General features: G+C 48.5%; 1 protein-coding gene across 4 annotated transcripts in view; it reads left to right on the top strand.

The window, feature by feature from the left end:
* The window catches only part of yeats2 (YEATS domain containing 2), a 210,402-nt gene that overhangs the window by 161,123 nt on the left and 27,186 nt on the right, over nt 1–22,093 (top strand). For 2 of the 4 annotated variants that reach the window (XM_072474759.1, XM_072474756.1), the window contains 2 exons: nt 10,139–10,300; nt 21,844–21,959. In XM_072474759.1, coding sequence (XP_072330860.1) covers nt 10,139–10,300; nt 21,844–21,959 — 278 coding nt within the window. Of the gene's footprint in view, nt 1–10,138; nt 10,301–21,840; nt 21,960–22,093 lie in introns of all 4 variants that reach the window. The other 2 variants (XM_072474758.1, XM_072474755.1) reach the window with 1 other exon arrangement.

The following is a 22,093-nucleotide window of genomic DNA, read 5'->3' as shown; positions in this document are numbered from 1 at the left end:
AAAAGCCCCTAGTCGCCACACTCCAGCGCCCATTCGGTTACACAGAGGGAGAATTCAGAATGTCCAATTCACCTAACAGCACGTCTTTCGGGACTTATGGGAGGAAATTGGAGTGCCCGGAGGAAACCCACGCAGACACCGGGAGAACGTGCAGCCTCTGCACAGACGGCGAACCAAGCCGGGAATCAAACCTGGGACCCTGGTGCTGTGAAACAACAGTGCTAACCACTGTGCTACCATGCCGCCTGGGTTGCCGTGGCAGCATCAATGGCTTTTCCCCCCCCCTTGGTGCCTTTGTACATGCTTTCCCTGTGTTTTGGGTGTTGCCTTCCCTTCCCACTTTCCTCCCCCTTCCTTCTTTTCTCCTGTCTATTTCGGTCTCTCCTTGCCCCCCCCCCCCCCCCAAATTAATTGCAGGTCACGAACAGGTCCTTGAAGAGGCTGGTGAATTGCTTCCATCTATTGTGGAAGCCTTCGACCGATCCTCTGATGGCAAATTTTATTTTCTCTAATTCAAGGAATTCGGCCAAGTAGGACAACCAGACCAGGGCCTTGGGAGGTGCTGCTGATCTCTAGCCGAGCAGGAGTCTCCGGTGGGTAATCAGGGAGGCAAAGGATAGGGCGTCTTCCCTTTCCCCCATGAATAGCTCTGGCTGTTCCGACGCTCCGAAGACTGCTACCAGCGGACATGGCTCCACCCATACTCCCATAACCCTGCACATTGCTTCAAAAAAGGTGATTCAGCATCCAACAAGTTTGGGGCAGGCCCAGAACATGTGGGCGTGGTTGGCCGGCTGCGCTGGCACCATTCAGTTTTGTCCTCCACCTCCGGGAAGAACCCGCTCATGCTTGTTCTGGTTAAGTGCTCCCTTTGCACTACCTTTAGCTGCGTTAGGCTCAGCGCTGCGCATGAGGAGGTGGAGATCGCCCTTTGCAGTGCTTCGATCTAGAGTCCTCCCCTTCATGCCCAGTTCCTCCTCCCACATTTCCGGTATCTCGTCCAAGGGGGCCCTTACCTCCCCTAGCATTCGTCCGTACATGTTGGCGCAGTTACCACCCCCCAATTGGCCTGATGCTAGCAGTCTGTCCAGTAGAATGCGCCCGGGTAGCTGGGACAGTGTTGCGGTCTCCTTGTGGAGGACGTTCCTCAGGTGCAGGTATCGAAGCTTGTTCCCTTTTGGTAGCTGGAGCTTTCCTGTTAGTTCGTCCGGGTCCCCTACTGTCAGTACCAGTTAGTCCTGTTTCCACCTTTTAAAGGAGACATCTATTGTTGTCAGGTTGAATTGATTGTGTTTTGCAGATAGGGGTCTCGTTAATCTTATTTATCACTGTGACTAGTCTGCTGTTTCTGTCCCTTACCTGCGTTATCTCCCTTGTGGCTGCCTGCTTTCTCAGTTGATGAGCCAGTAAGCGGCTAACCTGGTCTCCATGCTCATAAAATGTCCCCCGTGTCTGGCGGAACTGGTTCACTGCTTTCCCAGTAGAAAGCGGGTCAAATTCCATTTGTAGTTTTTTCCCCTCGCTAGCAGCTCCATGGCCGGGGCTGGGGAGTACCATCGATCCACTTCCAGTATGGAGTTGATCAGTCGTTGCTCAGCCACCCTTTCCTTCCTGTCCTCAAGAGCACTGTATGCTATTATTCCCCCTTCCCTATCACTGCCTTCAGTGCCTCCCAGAATGTGAAAGGTGAGACCCCCCCCCATTTTGGTTGCAGGTTACATATCCGTCGATGGCTTGTGACATTTTCTCGCAGAACGCCTTGTCGTCGAGGGGGGCTGTGTCCAACCTCACGTCCATATGGTGTGGCACATGGTCCGTGATTACTACTGCTGAGTATTCCACTCCTGGAAGCACGGATTTACCAACTACAAAGAACTTGATTTGGGAGTAGACTTTGTGAATATGGGAGAAAAAGGAAAATTCCTTCTCCCTCTGATGATTGAACCTCCATAGGTCCAGCCCCCCCCCCCCCCCCCCCCCCCCTCCTTAAAGGTGTTCAGTTCTTTGGCCATTCCCAGTTTTTTCTCCAACCTGGGCTGAATGTCTGTCATTGGGTCCTGTACATAGTTGAAGTCTTCCCTCATGATGAGCTGGTGGGAGCTGAGGTTGGGGAATGCCACCATTGTTTTTTAAAATAAATTTAGAGTACCCAATTTTTTTTCCAATTAAGGGCCAATTCAGTGTGGCCATCCACTGATCCTGCACATCTTTGTATTGTGGGGGCAAAACCCACGCAATCACAGGGAGAATGTGCAAACTCCACACGGACAGTGACCCAGAGCCGGGATCGAACCTGGGACCTCGGCGCTGTGAGGCAGCAGTGCTGACCACAGTGCTGCCCTGCCATTGTTTTTTTAATGAAGTTGGCGTTGTCTCAGTTTGGGGTGGATATATTTACAAGAACCACAGACACCGCTAACCATCACGTATCGTCCCCTTGGGTCCGTCACCGTGTTTGTCGCTGTAAAGGCTGTCCTCTTGCCGTCACGTTCCCCCCTCGTCTTCGTGTTGAAGCACGCCTGTAAGTCTGTCACACCCAAACTCGACTTACCCACAGTCGGTCCCTCTCCCTCAGGTGTATCTCTTAGAGGAAGATTATGTCGACCTTCAGGCTCTTTAGATGGGCGAAGACTGTGGATCTTTTCATTGGTGGTTTCCCTTTGTTGGTGGGCCATCCAAGGTGGGCATTTTGGTCACTCTAATTCAAGGAATTCGGCCAAGTAGGACAACCAGACCAGGGCCTTGGGAGGTGCTGCTGATCTCTAGCCGAGCAGGAGTCTCCGGTGGGCAATCAGGGAGGCAAAGGATAGGGCGTCTTCCCTTTCCCCCATGAATAGCTCTGGCTGTTCCGATGCTCCGAAGACTGCTACCAGCGGACATGGCTCCACCCATACTCCCATAACCCTGCACATTGCTTCAAAAAAGGTGATTCAGCATCCAACAAGTTTGGGGGCAGGCCCAGAACATGTGGGCGTGGTTGGCCGGCCGCGCTGGCACCATTCAGTTTTGTCCTCCACCTCCGGGAAGAACCCGCTCATGCTTGTTCTGGTTAAGTGCTCCCTTTGCACTACCTTTAGCTGCGTTAGGCTCAGCGCTGCGCATGAGGAGGTGGAGATCGCCCTTTGCAGTGCTTCGATCTAGAGTCCTCCCCTTCATGCCCAGTTCCTCCTCCCACATTTCCGGTATCTCGTCCAAGGGGGCCCTTACCTCCCCTAGCATTCGTCCGTACATGTTGGCGCAGTTACCACCCCCCAATTGGCCTGATGCTAGCAGTCTGTCCAGTAGAATGCGCCCGGGTAGCTGGGACAGTGTTGCGGTCTCCTTGTGGAGGACGTGGTGGTGAGGTTGAGGTGGTTTTCATTGCGTTTTTGTCTTTGTTTGACTGGTTAAAAGGGCCTGGTAAGATGTGCCCAAGAGAGAGCCACCTTTCGTACGACCGCACAGCTCATGGCCGTCACCAGAAGTCTGTAATGTTTGTAAAAGTACATTTCATGACACGACATGAAGTGCAAAACAAACCACCTCTTCCAGTACTGTATGCTACAACATTTACAATTAGTTAATATTTACAATGTTCACTGCATGTCAAATATACACCCTGCCCCCCCACCCCTCAGTGTACTCAGGCTCAGCAGTCTTAGGCAGTGACGTTTCCGCATTGCAACTTTGCGGCAACTGCCCCAAGTACACATTCCTCAGCACACAATCCTGGAGCCTGGAATGTGCTAGTCTGCAACACTCACTTGTGACAACTCTTTGCACGGGAAGACGAACACGTTTCAGACAGAACAGGGAGCATCTTTCACCAAGTTGATGGTCTGCCAGCCGCAGTTGATATTTATCTCGGTGTGTGCCCCTGGGAACAGCCCGGAGAGCACAGTTATCTCAGTGTGCATCCCTGGGAACAGCCTGGAGAGCACAGAGTCCTGCGTCACGGAGCTGCTCGAGATGAACCTCAACAAAAACTATCTCATCTCTTCCGTACCTGTTTGGCAAAGACATGTTCCAGAAAGGCATCTTTCTTATGCCTACCTCGTTCCTGATGGACTCGGCAAAAGGTCAAAAAACATGAACAAGACAGGGAAGAGAGAATTGGATTGGATTAGATTTGTTTATTGTAACGTGTACCAAGGTACAGTGAAAAGTATTGTTCTGCGTACATTTCAGATAGATCATTCCATAGTTGAAAAGAAAATACATAGGGCAAACCTAAAATACACAATGGAAATACATAGACACAGGCATCGGGTGAAGCAACAGAAGTGGGTGCAGCACGGTGGCACAGTGATTAGCACTGCTGCCTCAGGTTCGATCCCGGCTCTGGGTCACTGTCCGTGTGGCGTTTGCACATTCTCCCCGTGTTTGCGTAGGTTTCGCCCCCACAACCCAAAGATGTGCAGGCTAGGTGGATTGGCCACACTAAATTGGCCCTTGGAAAAAATGAATTGGGTACTCTAAATTTGTTTTTTAAAAAGCTTACAGAAGTGTAGTACTACTCAGCAGAGAAGATGTGTGGATCGTTTAGGGGTCTGGTGACAGCAGGGAAGATGCTGTTTTTTATCTGTTAGTGCGTGTTTACAGACTTTTGTATCTCCTGAAGTTGGAAGAGTGAATAAGCTGGATGGGACTGGTCTTTGATTATGCTGTCCGCTTTCCCAAGGCAGCGGGAGGTGTAGATAGAGTCAACGGGTGGGAGGCGGGTTTGTGTGATGGACTGGGTGGTATTCATGATTCTCTGTAGTTTCTTATGGTCTTGGGTCGAGCAATTGTCATACCAGGCTGTGATGAAGCCATATAAGATGCTTTCTGTGGTGCATCTGTAAAACTTGGAAAAACTCAATGTGGACATGCCGAATTTCCTTAAGTTTTCCGAGAAAATATAGCGCTGTCGTGCTTTCTTGGTGGTAGCGTCGACGTGGGTGGACCAGGACAGATTGTTGGTGATGTGCACACCAGGAATTTGAAGCTGTCAACCATCTCCACCTCGGCCCCGTTGATGCAGACAGGGGTGTGTACAGTAGTTTGCTTCCTGAAGTCAATGACCAGCTCTTTGATTTTGCTGACATTGAGGGAGAAATTGTAGTAACACCACTCCACTAGTTTCTCTATATCTCTCCTGTATTCTGACTCATCGTTGTTCGTGATCCGACCCACTACAGATGTGTTGTAAGTAAACTTGTAGGTGGAGTTGGAGCCAAATTTTGCCACATAGTCGTGTGTGTATAGGGAGTATAGTAGGGGACTAAGTACACAGTCTTGCGGGTCCCGGTATTGAGGACTGTCATGGAAGAGGTGCTTATCCTTACTGATTGTGGTCTATGGATCTGAAAGTCGAGGAACTCTAGTAGCAGAGCGAGGAACCAAGTCCTAGGTTTTGGAGCTTTGATATGAACTTGGCTGGGATTATGGTGTTGAAGGCGGAGCAAAAGTCAATAAATAGGAGTCTGACGTAGGAGTCCTTGTTGTCGAGATGCTCCAGGGATGAGTGTAGGGCCAGGGAGATAGCATCAGCTGTGGACCCGTTGTGGCGGTCTGTGAATTGCAGTGGATCTAGTCATTCTGGGAGTATGGAGTAGATGTGCCTCATGACCAACTCTCGAAGCACTTCATAATGGTCGATGTCAAGGCCACCAGACGATAGTTGTTGTGGCACGTTGCCTGGTTCCTCTTTGGCTTGCTTGGAAAGCTCTGCCTGACTCTGACTCTGAGGCTATGACAGCTTGGCTGAGTGAGAATCATGGAGTTTGCAGCTGATTGTACTTGAACAATATTCAGTGCATTTCATTCACTTTACATTGAAGCTATAAGATGGCTGGTTTGCTTTATATCATATTGTGGAATTAGTTTGGCAGCTTTCCATCAGTTATCACTTGTGCCAGAAATTAAAATAAATGTCATGCCTTTTTCAAACAGCCACTTATTCACACAGGAATAGCAACATCCACAAAGCCTTAAAACTAGACCGAGAGTAAAGTAGATTGCAAACCCAGTTAATAATTAAATAACTCAGCTGTCCATTGGGTCAAGACACTTCACGCACACAAAGTTAAGGCGGTGAAATTAACTCAGAACTAACATTGCCACTTTATATTGGCCATTCCACATAGCAGACACATTGCATTTGGACGTCGCGTCATTGTAAATGGTGAGGTATATATCAGATGCATTCATTTTCTGTTGTGTTGTCTTGTTGCTCATGCAACCATATCCTCTAAATCAGTGGTTAGACCCTCCACCCAATGTTGTAGCCCCTTGTCAACCAGGAAGGTCTCTTCAATTTCAAACTCTGGTTTAGGAAGAATAAATTGCATTTATTATTCTTCATAGCCCCATGATGCCCTAAAACACTTCATAGTCAATGAAGTATCTTTGAAGCGTAGCCACTGTTATGTGGAAATATGATGGCCAATTTGCACTCAACAGCCTCCCGCAAACAAAACAGATAAACGAGCTGCTTTAGTGATGACGTTTGAGAGGTAACTTGATCAGTACCTCGCGGAAAATTCCCTTGCTCATCTTTGAATCATACCGTGTGATCTTTTACGCCTGAGAGGCTTGGTTAAATTTCCGATCTGAAGGACAGCACATCTGACAGTCTAGCACTCCTTTTGTACTGCACTGCAGTGTCAGCCTGGATTATATGTTGAACTGGGACTTGAATCTTGATTTCTGATTCAGAGGCGAGAGCTGCCGCAGAGCCTAGTTGGTATCATATTGGGGCAGCAACATGGATGCTTGAGTTCCACTGAGGGGGAAAATCATTAAGACTTCTCTTTCTCCGTAGACATCTAGATACTCCTTCCGGACAGTGCAAGTGTTTGATAGGTGACCTTCACCGGCACCATCAAACAGCCTGCACCTTTCAGGTGAAATAAAAGTTGATAAGATATAGGAACAGAAGTGGGCCATTTGGCCATAAGACCATAAGACATAGGAGTGGACGTAAGGCCATTCGGCCCATCGAGTCCACTCCACCATTCAATCATGGCTGATTTCAACTCCATTTACCCGCTCTCCATTGCCCTTAATTCCTCGAGAAATCAAGAATTTATCAACTTCTCTCTTAAAGACACTCAACGTCCCAGCCTCCACCGCCCTCTGTGGCAATGAATTCCACAGACCCACCACTCTCTGGCTGAAGAAATTTCTCCTCATCTCTGTTCTAAAGTGACTCCCTTTTATTCTAAGGCTGTGCCCCCGGGTCCTAGTCTCCCCTGCTAATGGAAACAACTTCCCTACGTCCACACTATCTAAGCCATTCATTATCTTGTAAGTTTCTATTAGACCTCCCCTCAACCTCCTAAACTCCAATGAATATAATCCCAGGATCCTCAGACGTTCATCGTATGTTCGGCCTACCATTCCTGGGATCATCCGTGTGAATCTCCGCTGGACCCGCTCCAGTGCCAGTATGTCCTTCCTGAGGCCCATCGAGTCAGCTCCGTCATTTGTTCGTGGCTGATATGTTCCTCATCCCTATTATCCTGCCTTCTCCCCGTAACCCCTGATCTTCATATTAATCAAGAAATCCCCTTTTTGATCATGAACACCATATTTGTGCTTGGGTGCTGTCACCTACAGTACTACAGACCAAGAGCTGGACAGCCCAATCAGCCAGAGCAGTTCTTTCTTAGAACACATGGATTAGGAGTAGGCAATTCAGCCTCTCGAGCCTGCTCCACCGTTGAGTATGATCATGGCTGGTCTCATCATGGCTGCTGAGGCCTGTTGCTGGAGGGTGGAATTGTATGCAGGAAAGCTCAACACTTTCAGAACAGCAGAGTGCAGGGCAAGGAAGGGGGAAATAAAGGAAGGAAAACAACAGCTTGCATTTATTTAGCACCTTTAATGCCACACAATGTCTCAAAGCACTTAGCAAACAAAATTTGGCACTGAGCCACATAAGGAGTATTGAGCGTGTTTGTTAAGGAGAGGTTAAAGGAGCACCTTAATGGAGGAGAGAGACAGTGAGGGTTAAGGGGGGGAATTACAGACTTCAGAGCCTCAGACCGCAGACTGTCTAAAGGAAACCAGGCGTGCCCAAGAGGCCGGAATTGGAGGAATGCAGAGTTCTTTGTGCATTGTCAGGGTGAAAGGCAAAAAAGGGAAGAAGGCCACTGCCAACGTTTCTTCAACACAATCAGTTCCTGTCCTTTGGTACCCTGGGCCAAGGTAGATGTAGTATAAACGATACCTTGGTGTGAGGTCTTTACAACAATCTAATCAAAGTGCTGAATAGTTAATGTAGAGAATAAAAGACACGTTATGGTAAAGAAAGCAGTCGGTTCAGTTTGCAGATATTTGGGGTCATATCTAACCCTATTGATCTATCTGTCGGCAACTATTGCTGTGCTTACTAATAGAAAGACAGACATTTGTATCGGTCTTTCATGACCACTTGGTATTCCCAAGGCCAATGAAGCGTTATTGAAATGTTGTTCCTGTTGTAATATTGGAAACACTGGAACCAATTTGTGCATCGCAAACTCCCACATAATCTGTTTTTGTGATGTTGTTTGAGGTTTAATATTAGCCAGGATAGCGGAGATAACTGCCCTGTTCTTGTTCAGATTCGCATCATGGGATCTGTTACTTTCACCTGAAAGGGTAGACGGGACTTCGGTTTAACATCTCATCTGAGCCACAGCAACTCCGCCAGTGCAGCACCCCTTCAATCCTGCACTGCATTTCAGCCTTGATTTTTACGCTCAACCTGGAACAGTACTTGAACATTTAACCTTGTGGCTCAGGTGAGAGTGCTGCCGACTAATTTCCCCACATCCCAAAAAGTACTGTTCACAAACATGGGGAGCCCTGAAGGCATAGGTGATATTTCTGCGTTGGCTCACACAGGGTCGAGAAGTACTGAGCAAGTTCCAGTTTGTTTACCTAAACCAGTGGTTCCCCACCTTTGTGACGTCATGGCACACCTTTATACCGTAAATAATTCTGAGGCACACCTTCAATTTTCTCCAACTTAACTGCCCTCTTGCAAAAGCTTTTTATCTCTAAAACCTCCTAAAAACTTTTCAGTTCACCATTTAATACAATTTTTATTAGTTTAAGAAGTTTACAATGAGAGCCTTATCACCATTTGCATGTCAAATACAATACTGGAGCCTTTTTGTCTTTTTCTTAACTTTATTGATTCCTGTTTCCTACCTCTGTCTCTTCCCTTACTCGGAACATTGTTTTTTTTTTACTTCTCCCTGTCTTCTCTCCTGTTTTTTTTTCAACCTCTCCCCGTCTCCCTGCTTCTCCCAGGCTCTTGCGCCGTTTTTATGTTTTTGCTTTTTGCGCTGCGCACGGGGACTTTATCTTCAACTCCATGGTCGGCATCTCCAATTCTCAAAGAACCTGGGATCTCCTGTGCATGCGTCAGCCAGGAAAGGGCTGCACATGCGCGGTTGGGAATGTTTTATGTTGGCAATCCGAACTATGCATGCGCCGGCCAGGAAAGGGTCACGTACGAGTAGTTCTGATTTTTTACATTGATTAGACCCATGCATATGTGCCTGACCAATGTTTAAAAAATCCAAACCGTGCATGTTATTGCCTTCCCAGCCGACGCAGGCATGGGAGGCCCGAGGTTCATCGGGACTTGGAGATACTGACCACTGAGCTGAAAACCAAGATATGATTTACTGTATTTGCATGAATATTTAATCATTTTGAATCTTATTTCATGGCACACCGGTTGGGAACCTCTAACCTAAGCAGCACAGACCATAAAAAGTGTTTTGGTTTTGGTAAAAACCAGAAGCAGGATATTGACCGGAATTCTCTGGCTGTCGGGATTCTCTTTTCCTGCCGGCAGCGCACCTCCCACCCACGGGTTTCCCAGCAGTGTGGGATGGCTTAAATCAGAAACTTCATTGACAAGCATCGGGAGTATAGAATCCCGCCACCAGTGAATGGCGCCCGCTGAGCGATGCGTGGCCTGGAGGACCGGAGAATCCAGCCCATCATCCAAACATATCAGAACCTGAAGCTATTTAAATCCTTCAGTCAGTAAATATCACAGTGCACTTGATTCTGTCGGTTCAACCTCAGTTTGTAAACCAGCTAAACCCAATTCAGATGTGTAAAGTGCCTAAGTTTATCGGTGTCTCCTCTCACGTATTTTTTTATCCCTCAGTTATGGCCACGCTGCAGCTCCCAGCCACCAACTTGGCCAACCTGGCTAATCTGCCCCCAGGGACCAAACTCTACCTAACAACCAACAGCAAGAACCCCTCAGGCAAAGGCAAGCTGCTGCTGATACCGCAGGGAGCTATCCTGCGGGCTGCTAACCCAACAGGTAAGATCTTTCTGCATCAGCCTATTTGGGTTAAGTTAGAATGCGTGAATCTGGAAGCTGGCATGACCTTCGAGAGAGAGGGAGGTCCTTAAGCCCCTGCCAAACATATAATGTTCATGTGATACTGTGATGGAAGTGATTTGCAGCTGTTCAGGGGTACTGGTCCTTCCCACCACCCATTCTGCCCCCTCTCCTTCATACCCAGTAAACTTAGTGAAACACTTGAAATGGACTAATCAATCCAAAGGAAAATTCTCATTGGTTGTACCACTAAGAATCTACCAAACGTTACCATATGAGGGAGGTTTGGAAGGTGATGCAGGCCAACGTTGTACATGTCCTCGTGACTATAGTGAATAGCGTCTGCAGGGAAATGGGAGTAGGTGACCGACTGCAATTTGGAACCAAGCCTGGGACTCAGAGGTTCAGGTCACCATTCAACCCTCTAGGGAGATGTGTGAGGCCACAGGTCAAGTTTCCCCCTCTGTCCAGGGGAGTTCTGTATGGTTTGAGACATAAGATAATGAAAAAGGGTGATTAATTTTACACACGTGAGGGTGGCTATTCTTTACTGAGAATGCGCACTGTGTTGGAACAGTTTACCCCCCCACTGCCTCTGTAGTTAATTGATAGAGTGATTTACAGTGTGCCAATAACCAATACATCAAGTCCTTTTCATTTACTCCTGCACAGACAGAACGCTCAATGGCAGTCTATAAAATGTGTCCCAGATATCAAGCAGATTGAATACTCCACTCCAGCGTGTATCTTATCTCCTGTCTACAGCATACAACTGAGCCCCAAACAGGTTGAAACACAGATTATAGACTCAAGCTCCCCTATTTTCTCTTCACTACACATAAACATCAGCATTAATGCTTGCTCCTCCTCTAACACACACAGCAGTACTGCCACCCTCTACAGCACACGCACTCATTGTATTCCCATTACTACACACAGACTTATGTTATGATCCCATCTCTTAATACTGGACAAGTCAGATTGCAAAGTGAAACCTGGTTTGATAGATCCTAACTTTGTTTTTTCTTTAGAAACCAAAGAGGAAAGTTATTTTCTCTTTTTGTTTGGCGGCGGGGGGGCGCAACAAGCTATCATTCTTTCATTTCGCAGAATCACCAATTTTCGAGGTTTCACTTGGGAGAGCAGCAACAGTATAAGGGCCTAATGGGTGTTTAATCTTTCTTTCCCCCCCCGCCCCCCTTTTAAATCTCTTTGTGAATTCAGATCAGAGGGTATGGAGGCTAGGGCAGTTGCATGCTCCTCCTGTAGGATGTGGGTGGTGAGGGATACCACCAGTGGCCCCGCTGACTACATCTGCGGGAAGTGCGACCCAACTCCAGCTCCTCAGAGACCGCGTTAGGGAACTGGAGCTGGAGCTGAATGAACTTCACATGATCCGGGAGGCAGAGGGGGTGATAGAGTGGAGTTACAGGGAGGTAGCCACACGCAAGATAGGGGCTGGTTTAGCACAGGGCTAAATCGCTGGCTTTGAAAGCAGACCAAGGCAGGCCAGCAGCACGGTTCAATTCCCATACCAGCCTCCCCGAACAGGCGCCGGAATGAGGCGACTAGGGGCTTTTCACAGTAACTTCATTTGAAGCCTACTTGTGATAATAAGCGATTTTGATTTTTCAAGGTACAGGACAAGAGTAGCTGGGTTACAGTCAGGGGAAGGAAAACGAACGGGCAGACAGTGCAGGGATCCCTCGTGGCCGTTCCCCTTCAAAACAAGTATACTGTTTTCAATGCTGTTGGGGGGGGGATGACCTACCGGGGAAAGGCCCTAGCGGCCAGGTCTCTGGTACTGAGTCTGGCTCTGTGGCTCAGGAGGGAAGGGGGAAGAATAGAAAAGCAATAGTGATAGGAGACTCAATGGTTAGGGGAATGGATAGGAGATTCTGTGGTCGCGAGCGAGACTCCCGGAAGGCATGTTGCCTCCCGGGTGCCAGGGCCAGGGATGTCTCTGATCAAGTCCACAGGATTCTTAAGGGGGAGGGGGAGCAACCAGACGTCGTGGTGCACATAGGCACCAACGACATAGCTAAGAAAAGGGATGAGGATCTAAAAAGTGATTTTAGGGAGCGAGGCTGGAAGCTAAAGAGCAGGACAAGCAGAGTAGCGATCTCAGGATTGCTACCGGTGCCACATGCAAGTGAGGCAAGGAACAGAGAGCGAGTGCAGCTGAACACGTGGCGACAGGGCTGGTGCAGGTGCAGGAGGGAAGGCTTCAGATATAATAATAATAATGATTGCTTATTGTCACAAGTAGGCTTCAATTAAGTTACTGTGAAAAGCCCCTAGATATGTGGATCATTGGGATATCTTCTGGGGAAGGTGGGACCTGTACATGAAGGACAGATTGCACCTAAACTGGAGGGGCACCAATATTCTGGGTGGGAGGGTTGCTAGAGCTCTTCGGGAGGGTTTAAACTAGTTTGGCAGGGGGATGGGAACCCAAGCTATGGATCAGAGGATAGGGTAGCTGTTGAACAGGCAGAAATGGTATGCAGCAAGTCTGTGAGGAAGGATAGACAGTTGATAAGGCAAAGTTGCACTCAGTGGAATGGGTAAAAGTGTGTCTGTTTCAATGCAAGGAGTGTCAGGAATGAGGGAGATGAACTTAGAGCATGGATCAATACTGGGAACTACGATGTTGTGGCCATTACGGAGACATGGATTTCACAAGGGCAGGAATGGTTGTTAGATGTTCCAGGTTTAGATGTTTTCAGAAGAATAGGGAGGGAGGTAAAAGAGGAGGGGGAGTGGCACTGTTAATTAGGGAGTGCACCACAGCTGCAGAAAAGTAGGTAGTTGAGGAGGCTTTGTTTTCTGAGTCAGTATGGGTGGAAGTTAGAAACAAGAAAGGAGCAGTCACTTTATTGGGAGTTTTCTATAGACCCCCCAATAGCAGCAGAGAGATAGAGGAACAGATTGGGCGACAGATCTTGGAACAGTGCAGAAGTAACAGAGTTGTTGTCATGGGTGACTTCAACTTCCCTAATATTGACTGGAACCTCCTTTGTGCAAATGGTTTGGATGGAGCAGATTTTGTCAGGTGTGTACAGGAATGATTCTTGACTCAATATGTAGATAGGCCGACTAGGGGAGAGGGCATATTGGACTTGGTGCTCGGCAACGAACCAGGCCAGGTGTCAGATGTCTCGGTGGGAGAGCATTTCGGTGACAGTGACCACAACTCCTTGATCTTTACCATAGTCATGGAGAGGGATAGGAACACACAGTATGGGAAGGTATTTAATTGGGGGAGGGGAAATTATACTGCTATTAGACAGGAGCTGAGGAGCATAAAGTGGGAACAATTGTTCTTGGGGAAATGCACAACAGTAATGTGGGGATTGTTTAAGGCGCACTTGCTGCGAGTGCTGAATTGTTTTGTCCCACTGAGACGAGGAAGGAATGGTAAGGTGAAGGAGCCTTGGATGACAAGAGAAGCGGAGCTTCTAGTCAAGAGGAAGAAGGAAGCTTACGTAAGGTTGAGGAAGCAAGGATCTGACTCGGCTCTAGAAGGTTACAAGGTAGTCAGGAAGGAACTCAAAAATGGACTGAGGAGACCTAGAAGGGGGCATGAAAAAACCCTAGCGGGAAGGATTAGGGAAAACCCCAAGGCGTTCTACACTTCTGTGAGAAATAAGAGGATGATCAGAGTGAGAGTAGAGCCGATCAGGGATAGTGGAGGGAACTTGTGCCTAGAGTCTGAGGAAATGGGGGAGGCCCTAAATGAATATTTTGCTTCAGTATTCACTAGAGAGAGGGACCTTGTTGCTCATGAGAACAGTGTGAACCAGGTTAATAGACTCAGACTCAAAACAGGTTGATATTAATAAGGAAGATGTGCTGGAAATTTTGAAAAGCATCAGGATAGATAAGTCCCCTGGGCCTGATGGGATATACCCAAGGTTACTACGGGAAGCGAGGGAGGAGATTGCTATGCCGTTGGCGATGATCTTTGCGTCCTCACTCTCCACTGGAGTAGTACCGGATGATTGGAGGGAGGCAAATGTTGTTCCCCTGTTCAAGAAAGGGAATCGGGAAATCCCTGGGAATTACAGACCCATCAGTCTTGCGTCTGTGGTGAGCAAACTGTTGGAAAGGATTCTGAGAGATAGGATTTGTGATTATTTAGAAAACATAGTTTGATTAAAGATAGTCAACATGGCTTTGTGAGGGCAGGTCATGCCTCACAAACCTCATTGAATTCTTTGAGGATGTGACGCGACACATTGATGAAGGCAGTGGATGTGGTGTATATGGATTTCAGTAAGGCATTTGATAAGGCTCCCCATGGTAGGCTCATTCAGAAAGTTAGGGGGCATGAGATACAGGGAAATTTGGCTGTCTGGATACAGAATTGGCTGGCCGAAAGAAGACAGCGAGTGGTAGTGGATGGGAAGCATTCCTCCTGGAAGTCGGTGACCAGTGGTGTCCCGCAGGGATCTGTTCTGGGACCTCTGCTCTTTGTGGTTTTTATAAATGACTTGGATGAGGAAGTGGCAGGGTGGGTTAGTAAGTTTGCCGATGACACAAAGGTTGGGGGAGTTGTAGACAGTGTTGAGGGTTGTTGCAGGTTACAACAGGACATTGACAGGATGCAGAGCTGGGCTGAGAAGTGGCAAATGGAATTCAACCTTGATGTGAAGTGATTCATTTTGGAAGGTCGAATTTGAATGCTGAAAAACAGGGTTAAAGGCAGGATTCTTGGAAGTGTGGAGGAACAGAGGGATCTTGGAGTCCACATACATAGATCCCTCAAAGTTGCCACCCAGGTTGATAGGGTTGTTAAGAAGGTGTTTTTAAAAAAATTTTAGATTACCCAATTATTTTTTTCCAAATAAGGGGAAATTTAGCGTGGCCAATCCACCTACTCTGCACGTTTTTGGATTGTGGGGGCGAAACCCACGCAGATACTGGGAGAATGTGCAAACTCCACACGGACAGTGATCCAGAGCCAGGATCGAACCTGGGACCTCGGTGTCGCGAGGCAGCTGTGCTAACCACTAGGCCACCGTGCTGCTCGTGTTGGCTTTCATTAACAGGGGGATTGAGTTTAAGAGCCGCGAGGTTGTGCTACAGCTTTATAAAACTCTAGTTAGACCACACTTGAAATATTGTGTCCAGTTCTGGTCGCCTCATTATAGGAAGGATGTGGATGCTTTGGCGAGGGTACAGAGGAGATATACCAGGATGCTGCCTGGACTGGAGGGCATGTCTTATGAAGAAAGGTTGAGGGAGCTAGCGCTTTTCTCACTGGAGCGAAGAAGGCAGAGAGGTGACTTGATAGAGGTGTACAAGGTGATGACAGGCATGGATAGAGTGGATAGCCAGAGGCTTTTCCCCAGGGTGGAAATAGCTGTCACGAGGGGACATAATTTTAAGGTGATTGGAGGAAGATATAGGGGAGATGTCAGAGGTAGGCTACTGCAGAAAATACGGAGGCATGGGATTCAGGGTGATTTGGCAGTTTGGATCAGAAATTGGCTAGCTGGAAGAAGACAAAGGGTGGTGGTTGATGGGAAATGTTCAGACTGGAGTCCAGTTACTAGTGGTGTACCACAAGGATCTGTTTTGGGGCCACTGCTGTTTGTCATTTTTATAAATGACCTGGAGGAGGGCGTAGAAGGATGGGTGAGTAAATTTGCAGATGACACTAAAGTCGGTGGAGTTGTGGACAGTGCGGAAGGATGTTACAAGTTACAGAGGGACATAGATAAGCTGCAGCGCTGGGCTGAGAGGTGGCAAATGGAGTTTAATGCAGAAAAGTGAGGTGATTCATTTTGGAAGGAATAACAGGAAGACTGAGTACTGGGCTAATGGTAAGATTCTTGGCAGTGTGGAAGAGCAGAGAGATCTCGGTGTCCATGTACATAGATCCCTGAAAGTTGCCACCCAGGTTGAGAGGGTTGTTAAGAAGGCGTACAGTGTGTTAGCTTTTATTGGTAGAGTGATTGAGTTTCGGAGCCATGAGGTCATGTTGCAGCTGTACAAAATTCTGGTGCGGCCCCATTTGGAGTATTGCCTGCAATTCTGGTCGCCGCGTTATAGGAAGGATGTGGAAGCATTGGAAAGGGTGCAGAAGAGATTTACCAGAATGTTGCCTGGTATGGAGGGAAGATCTTATGAGGAAAGGCTGAGGGACCTGAGGCTGTTTTCGTTAGAGAGAAGAAGGTTAAGAGGTGACTTAATTGAGGCATACAAGATGATCAGAGATTTGGATCGGGTGGACAGTGAGAGCCTTTTTCCTCGGATGGTGATGTCTAGCACGAGGGGACAAAGCTTTAAATTGAGGGGAGATAGATATAAGACAGATGTCAGAGGTAGGTTCTTTACTCAGAGAGTAGTAAGGGCGTGGAATGCCCTGCCTGCAACAGTAGTGGACGCGCCAACACTAAGGACATTCAAATGATCATTGGATAGACATATGGACAATAAGGGAATAGTGTAGATGGGCTTTAGAGTGGTTTCACAGGTCGGCGCAACATCGAGGGCCGAAGGGCCTGTACTGCGCTGTAATGTTCAATGTTCAATGGTAGGTTCTTTACGCAGAGAGTAGTGGGTGTGTGGAATGCACTGCCAGCAGAGATGGTGAAGTCAGAGTCATTAGGGACATTTAAGCGACTCTTAGACAGACACATGGACAGCAGTAAATTGAAGGGGTGTAGGTGAGGTTGATCTTAGATTAGGATAAATCGTCGGCACAACATCGTGGGCTGAAGGGCCTGTACTGTGCTGTACTGTTCTATGTTCTATGTTTTGTGTAATTGAGCAGATTCACAGTTGACTGATGAACTTTTTTTTAAAGTATTTTTGTTATGTTTGTAACATTTTATACAAAAGAAAAACAAACATACCCCACCCCAAACAAAAACAGTGCAAAGAAAAAACAACCCCCCCCCTGTACCCCAACCCACGCCCCCCAAGACCCTACTACTCCTCTCCAAATCTTCATTCAAATAGAGAATGAATGGGCACCAACTATTGTAGAACCCCTCGATCGCTCATCTCAAGGTGAACGTAACCTTTTCAAGGTCTAAGAATTCCATTAAATCCCCCAGCCACACTGAGGCACAGGGCGAAGAAACTGACCGTCACCTCAACAGAACCCACCTGCAAGCAATCAGCGAGGCGCAGGCTAAAACATCCGCCCCCGTCTGTAGCTCCGGTAGGACCCGCACCCCAAATTTGGCCCTTAGGTGATTGGGCTCCAAATCCATTTGCAAGACCGCCGACATGGTGCTGAAGAAAGAGCCCCCAAAGCTCCCCAGACCAGAACATACGACCATGATTGCCTGCCTGCCTCCCCGCCCCCCCCCCCCCCACCACCACCACCACCACGCCGCTCACACGTGCTCCACTCCCGCACTCAACCGGCTCATCCTCAACCTCGTTATGTATCACCTTTAATTATACAAACCACACTCTTGTGGGTCTTTGTCTTTCTTTAATAGCAGCGAAATGAAGGCCTGCCTCATCATCTCCCAGAGTGCCCCCCTTGCCACCGCATCTTCAAACATCTCCACCAACAGCGGTACCAGCCGGTCTGTAAACTTCTTATAAAATTCCATCGGGAACCCATCTGGCCTCGGAGCCTTGCATGTCTGCATTTTTCCTATAACTGTTCGAACCTCCTTAATCCCCAATGGTTCCTCCAGCCCCACTTGTCCTCCTCCTCCACCATGGGCCCTTCAATCCCTCCAAAAACTCCACCATATCCAACTCATCCCCCGGCGGTTCCAACCTGTACAGCTTTTTGTAAAACTCCTCAATTGCCCTGTTCACCTTCTCGGGTGCGGACACCAGCATCCCCACCCCCAATCCCACACCTGAATAATCTCCTGGAGGCTGCCTGCTGCCTAAACTGGCCAGCCAATAAACCACTGGCCTTCTTCTGATGCTCGTACATTGCTCCTTTGCTCCTTTTACCCGCCTCAAATGGCACACCGCTTTAGCTGTGAACAACAGATCAAACTGCAGTTCCTTCCCACTAGCAAAAGCTCTGGGGTGGGATCTTCCGAATACTTGCCATCAACTTCCAGAATTTCATTTACCAGTGGATGGCACTGCTCCCTTGTCTCCTTATCAGCCTGCGCCTTATGGGAGATTATCTTGCCTCTCACCACTGCTTTCAAAGCTTCTCATAACACCAAAGGCGAACCTCCCTATTTTAATTAAACCCCACATACTCGTCAATCACCCTCGTCATCTTTGTGCAGAACCCCAAATCCGCTAGCAACCCCACATTCAAGCTCCACGTTGCCTACCGAGCTGGCCCCTTCTCCAAGACCACACCCCCGAGATGTGGGGCATGGTCAGAGATGACGATCACCGAGCATTCGGAATTCCTCCCCGCCGTCAACAAGGACCTCTCCGTAGTAACAAAATCGATCTGGGAGTATACGATATGTATGGGGAAAAGAAACCTTTTTCTCTGCCCCCCGGATTCAAGATTCAAGAACTTCCACGGGTCTGCTCCCATATTATCTTTACAAATGCCCCCCCCCCCCCCCCCCCCCCCCCCCCCCCCCAGACCTTCTCCACCTGAAACCGCATTCTCTTCTTAATCAGTATTGCTACTCTCTGGGCTCTACTGTCGAAGCCCGAGTGAAACACCTGACTTACCCAGCCCTTACGGAGCCTTACCTGATCTTTCACCAGCCAGTGGGTCTCCTGCAGCAGCATCACGTCAGCCCTCAAGCCCTCAGGTGAGTGAAAACTCTCTCCCACTTTATCGGCCATCCAATCCCCGCACATTCCACTCTACTATCCAGACAGGAGGTCTCTCAGTCCTCTCCCCTTCATATCAGCCATGCCCACGTAATGGGCCTCCCTCCACCCGATTCCTAAAGCCTGAGCCCACCCAAGACGGCACCCAGCTCCGCCCCACGAATCGGACCAAGAAGTACTCCCAGTCACCGCCAACCAACTGCCGCTCCCCCATCCCAGAAACGCCCCAACCACTTTCTCTCAAAATAACCCTTCTCTTCAATCTCCCCTACCTCCACCATTCATACCTCTTAGGCAAGACGAAACCTGATTGCCCAGGTTCAGCGAGCTGCAGCCCCTCCCCTCGCCTCGCTCCCGTTCACTAGCCAACTCCAGTTTGTTCGTGAGGTGGACCCTGCCCGAGCCCCCAACCGCCGTATCCACAACAAAGGAACTAAACAAAAAACCCCATACTCAAACCATCCACCTCAAGTATCAAAACACCCCCTTTCCCCCCTTAGCTCAACCCTCCTCCTTCCCTCTCCCTGCCTGCATACCCTCTCCAACTCAAGACAGCCCCTGGAGAGGAGAAGGCCACCCACACAACGAAAACACACCCCAAACAAAATGTAACTTTAACCATAACCTTTCTACAATGAAATTAAAAGGGTACAAACAGCAGAACTTATCCTCCTCATCCCAACCACAACAACAAAGTTCCAGTGTCCATCTTAGTTCTGTCCCAGTCCTTCAGCCTTCACGAACGTCTCCGTCTCAAAGAAATGGTCCCTGGAGTTATGCGTGACCCTCAACCTCGCCGGATAGATCACCCTGAAACGCACCCCACTCTTGAAAAGCGCTGTCTCCTCCCCTCTGTTAAAGGCCACGCGTCTACTCACCAGCTCCACCGTGACATCTTGGTATGTATGAATACCGCTGCCTTTTTACCTCACCTCCCGATTCTGCTTGGCTCATCTCAAGACCGTCTTCTTCATCTGATAGCTGTGAAAGCAAACTATCACAGCTCTTAGTGGCTCATTTGCCTATGGTTTTGGTTGGAGCAACCGGTGGGCCGTATCCAACTTGAAGGCGGGGTGGCTTTCTCTTCCTCCCCCAACAGCCACGCAAGCATCTTCAAAAAATACTCCGTTGGCCTCGAGCCCTCCACCCCCTCGGGCAGCCCCACGATCCTGAGGTTCTGCCGCCGCGATCTGTTCTCCACGTCCTCAACCTTTGGCCTTCATGCACTTATTTCTGTCCTCCACCTTCAGCAGTTCGTCTTCTAGCGGGGCGAGCTGCTCGCTGTGTCGCGGCAGTGCGTCCTCCACCCCCTTCAGCATCTCACCATGCTCCCGCATCACCTCCGACGTCTTTCCGAGAGCCTCCTTAATCGGGGCCAGCGAGCCCTCCACCGATTTCTTGAGCGTGTCCACCATCTCCCTCCCTTGCCGCTCAAAATGTTGGCAGGTTGACATTCAAATTCCACCGCCATCACCTCGGCCAACGTATCCGCAGTAATGGCCGCAGCCCCACCCGACGAGCTTACTCCCGCCATCTTCCTTTCAACCGAACTCCGCATCGTGGTCAACTCTGCTGGTGGACTAGCTCACTCTTTTTCTCCCAATATTCTTTCTTGGGATTTCAATATCCTCTGGTGTCTTTTAGGACAGGTTTACATTCAAGTTTCCCCCCCCCCCCCCAAAAAAAAACTGGGTGAAAAGAGCCAAACACCGAGGACTCTAGCAGGGACCTCCCAACGTGCGACCTCCAGCTACATGTCGCCACCGCTACTGATGAACTTTTAACACAAAGAATTAAACATTTATTAAAACAAGGAAAAATTTGCGATATTGCAGCAGACATAAAGGTTGGAAAAGTCTCAATATCAACAACAGAAAATTATTCAAACTCTCACTATTCCTTTTATCCCAGAAATACCCTTACAGACACAAATCGAGTCCAGGTCTACCACTGTCTTGACAGCAATGCTTCTTCCTTGGGCTGGCCCAGTTGCAAACGGTTCTCTTCCAGTGGAATGTAGCATTCACCAAATGCTTTTCCCCCAGTTGGTATCTCTCTCCGAGGCACCAAAAACCACACTCACTGTGACTTCAAAGGCAGAACAAACACATGAGTTCCTTCAACTCAGTCCCCAGCAACCTTGCAGGATTTCGTACTAGAGAGCTTAGAATACCTGCCCTCACTTTCTGATATGTGACCTGTTTTTCTGTCTTTCTCTAGGCCTGTGTGTGTGTGTGTGTGTGTGTCACTGGACCCCTGTCGCTAGGCAACAGCGCAGTTTTTTCTACTTGTTTTTTCCCCCTAAATTCATTACATGGCTACCTCCTTTGAAATCCATCTCTTCACTTCAAGAGTTGTAAACCCTAATTAAAAATGCATGTATACAAACAGGACCTCCATAAACTCCCCGCACCAAGCTTGCACACAAAAAAACTCCAAATGAAACTAGAAACATGTTCCACCTTTCATAACACACAAATACAAATAAAGTTATACCTTGTTCCTAACACTTACTGCGATACTTTCACCACATACAGTCATATTGTCCCCTGACCCCACACAGCCATACATTATCCTGTCCAAATGTAACCTTACCGTTCTCCCCACTCACCAGACACCATACTGCCCCCTGACACACCACACAGATTTGATGCCCCCCCCCCACCTCTGCACACTAGATGTGCACTGGACAACAGCTGCTCACAGTCATTACTGTTTTAATTCATGCAATGTTCCTGCGGACTTTATTTGAGAGTTATCTCATGGTCATGTTCTTTCAGCAGGGCAGCAGGTGCAGGGAGCATCAACGAGCACGACTGGCAGCATTCAGGGTACCGTAGTTAGTGGACTACCCCAACAGCTGGGCTACACATCGTACATCCTCAAGCAGACGCCGCAGGTCAGTCCCAGGCCACTCACTTGTGTTGTTGTTGTTCAGTGGTCACGAAGGAGCTAGGTGAACAGATGACAAAATAAAGTGAGATTTAGGGCTATTAAGACTACTGGGGATAGGTGAAGTGGCTGTCACAGGAA

Source organism: Scyliorhinus torazame, chromosome 14 (genome assembly GCF_047496885.1).
Source record: "Scyliorhinus torazame isolate Kashiwa2021f chromosome 14, sScyTor2.1, whole genome shotgun sequence".
Taxonomy (NCBI): domain Eukaryota; kingdom Metazoa; phylum Chordata; class Chondrichthyes; order Carcharhiniformes; family Scyliorhinidae; genus Scyliorhinus; species Scyliorhinus torazame.
The sequence above is the reverse complement of the archived record's forward strand: the minus strand, read 5'-3'. Positions and strand labels throughout refer to the sequence as shown.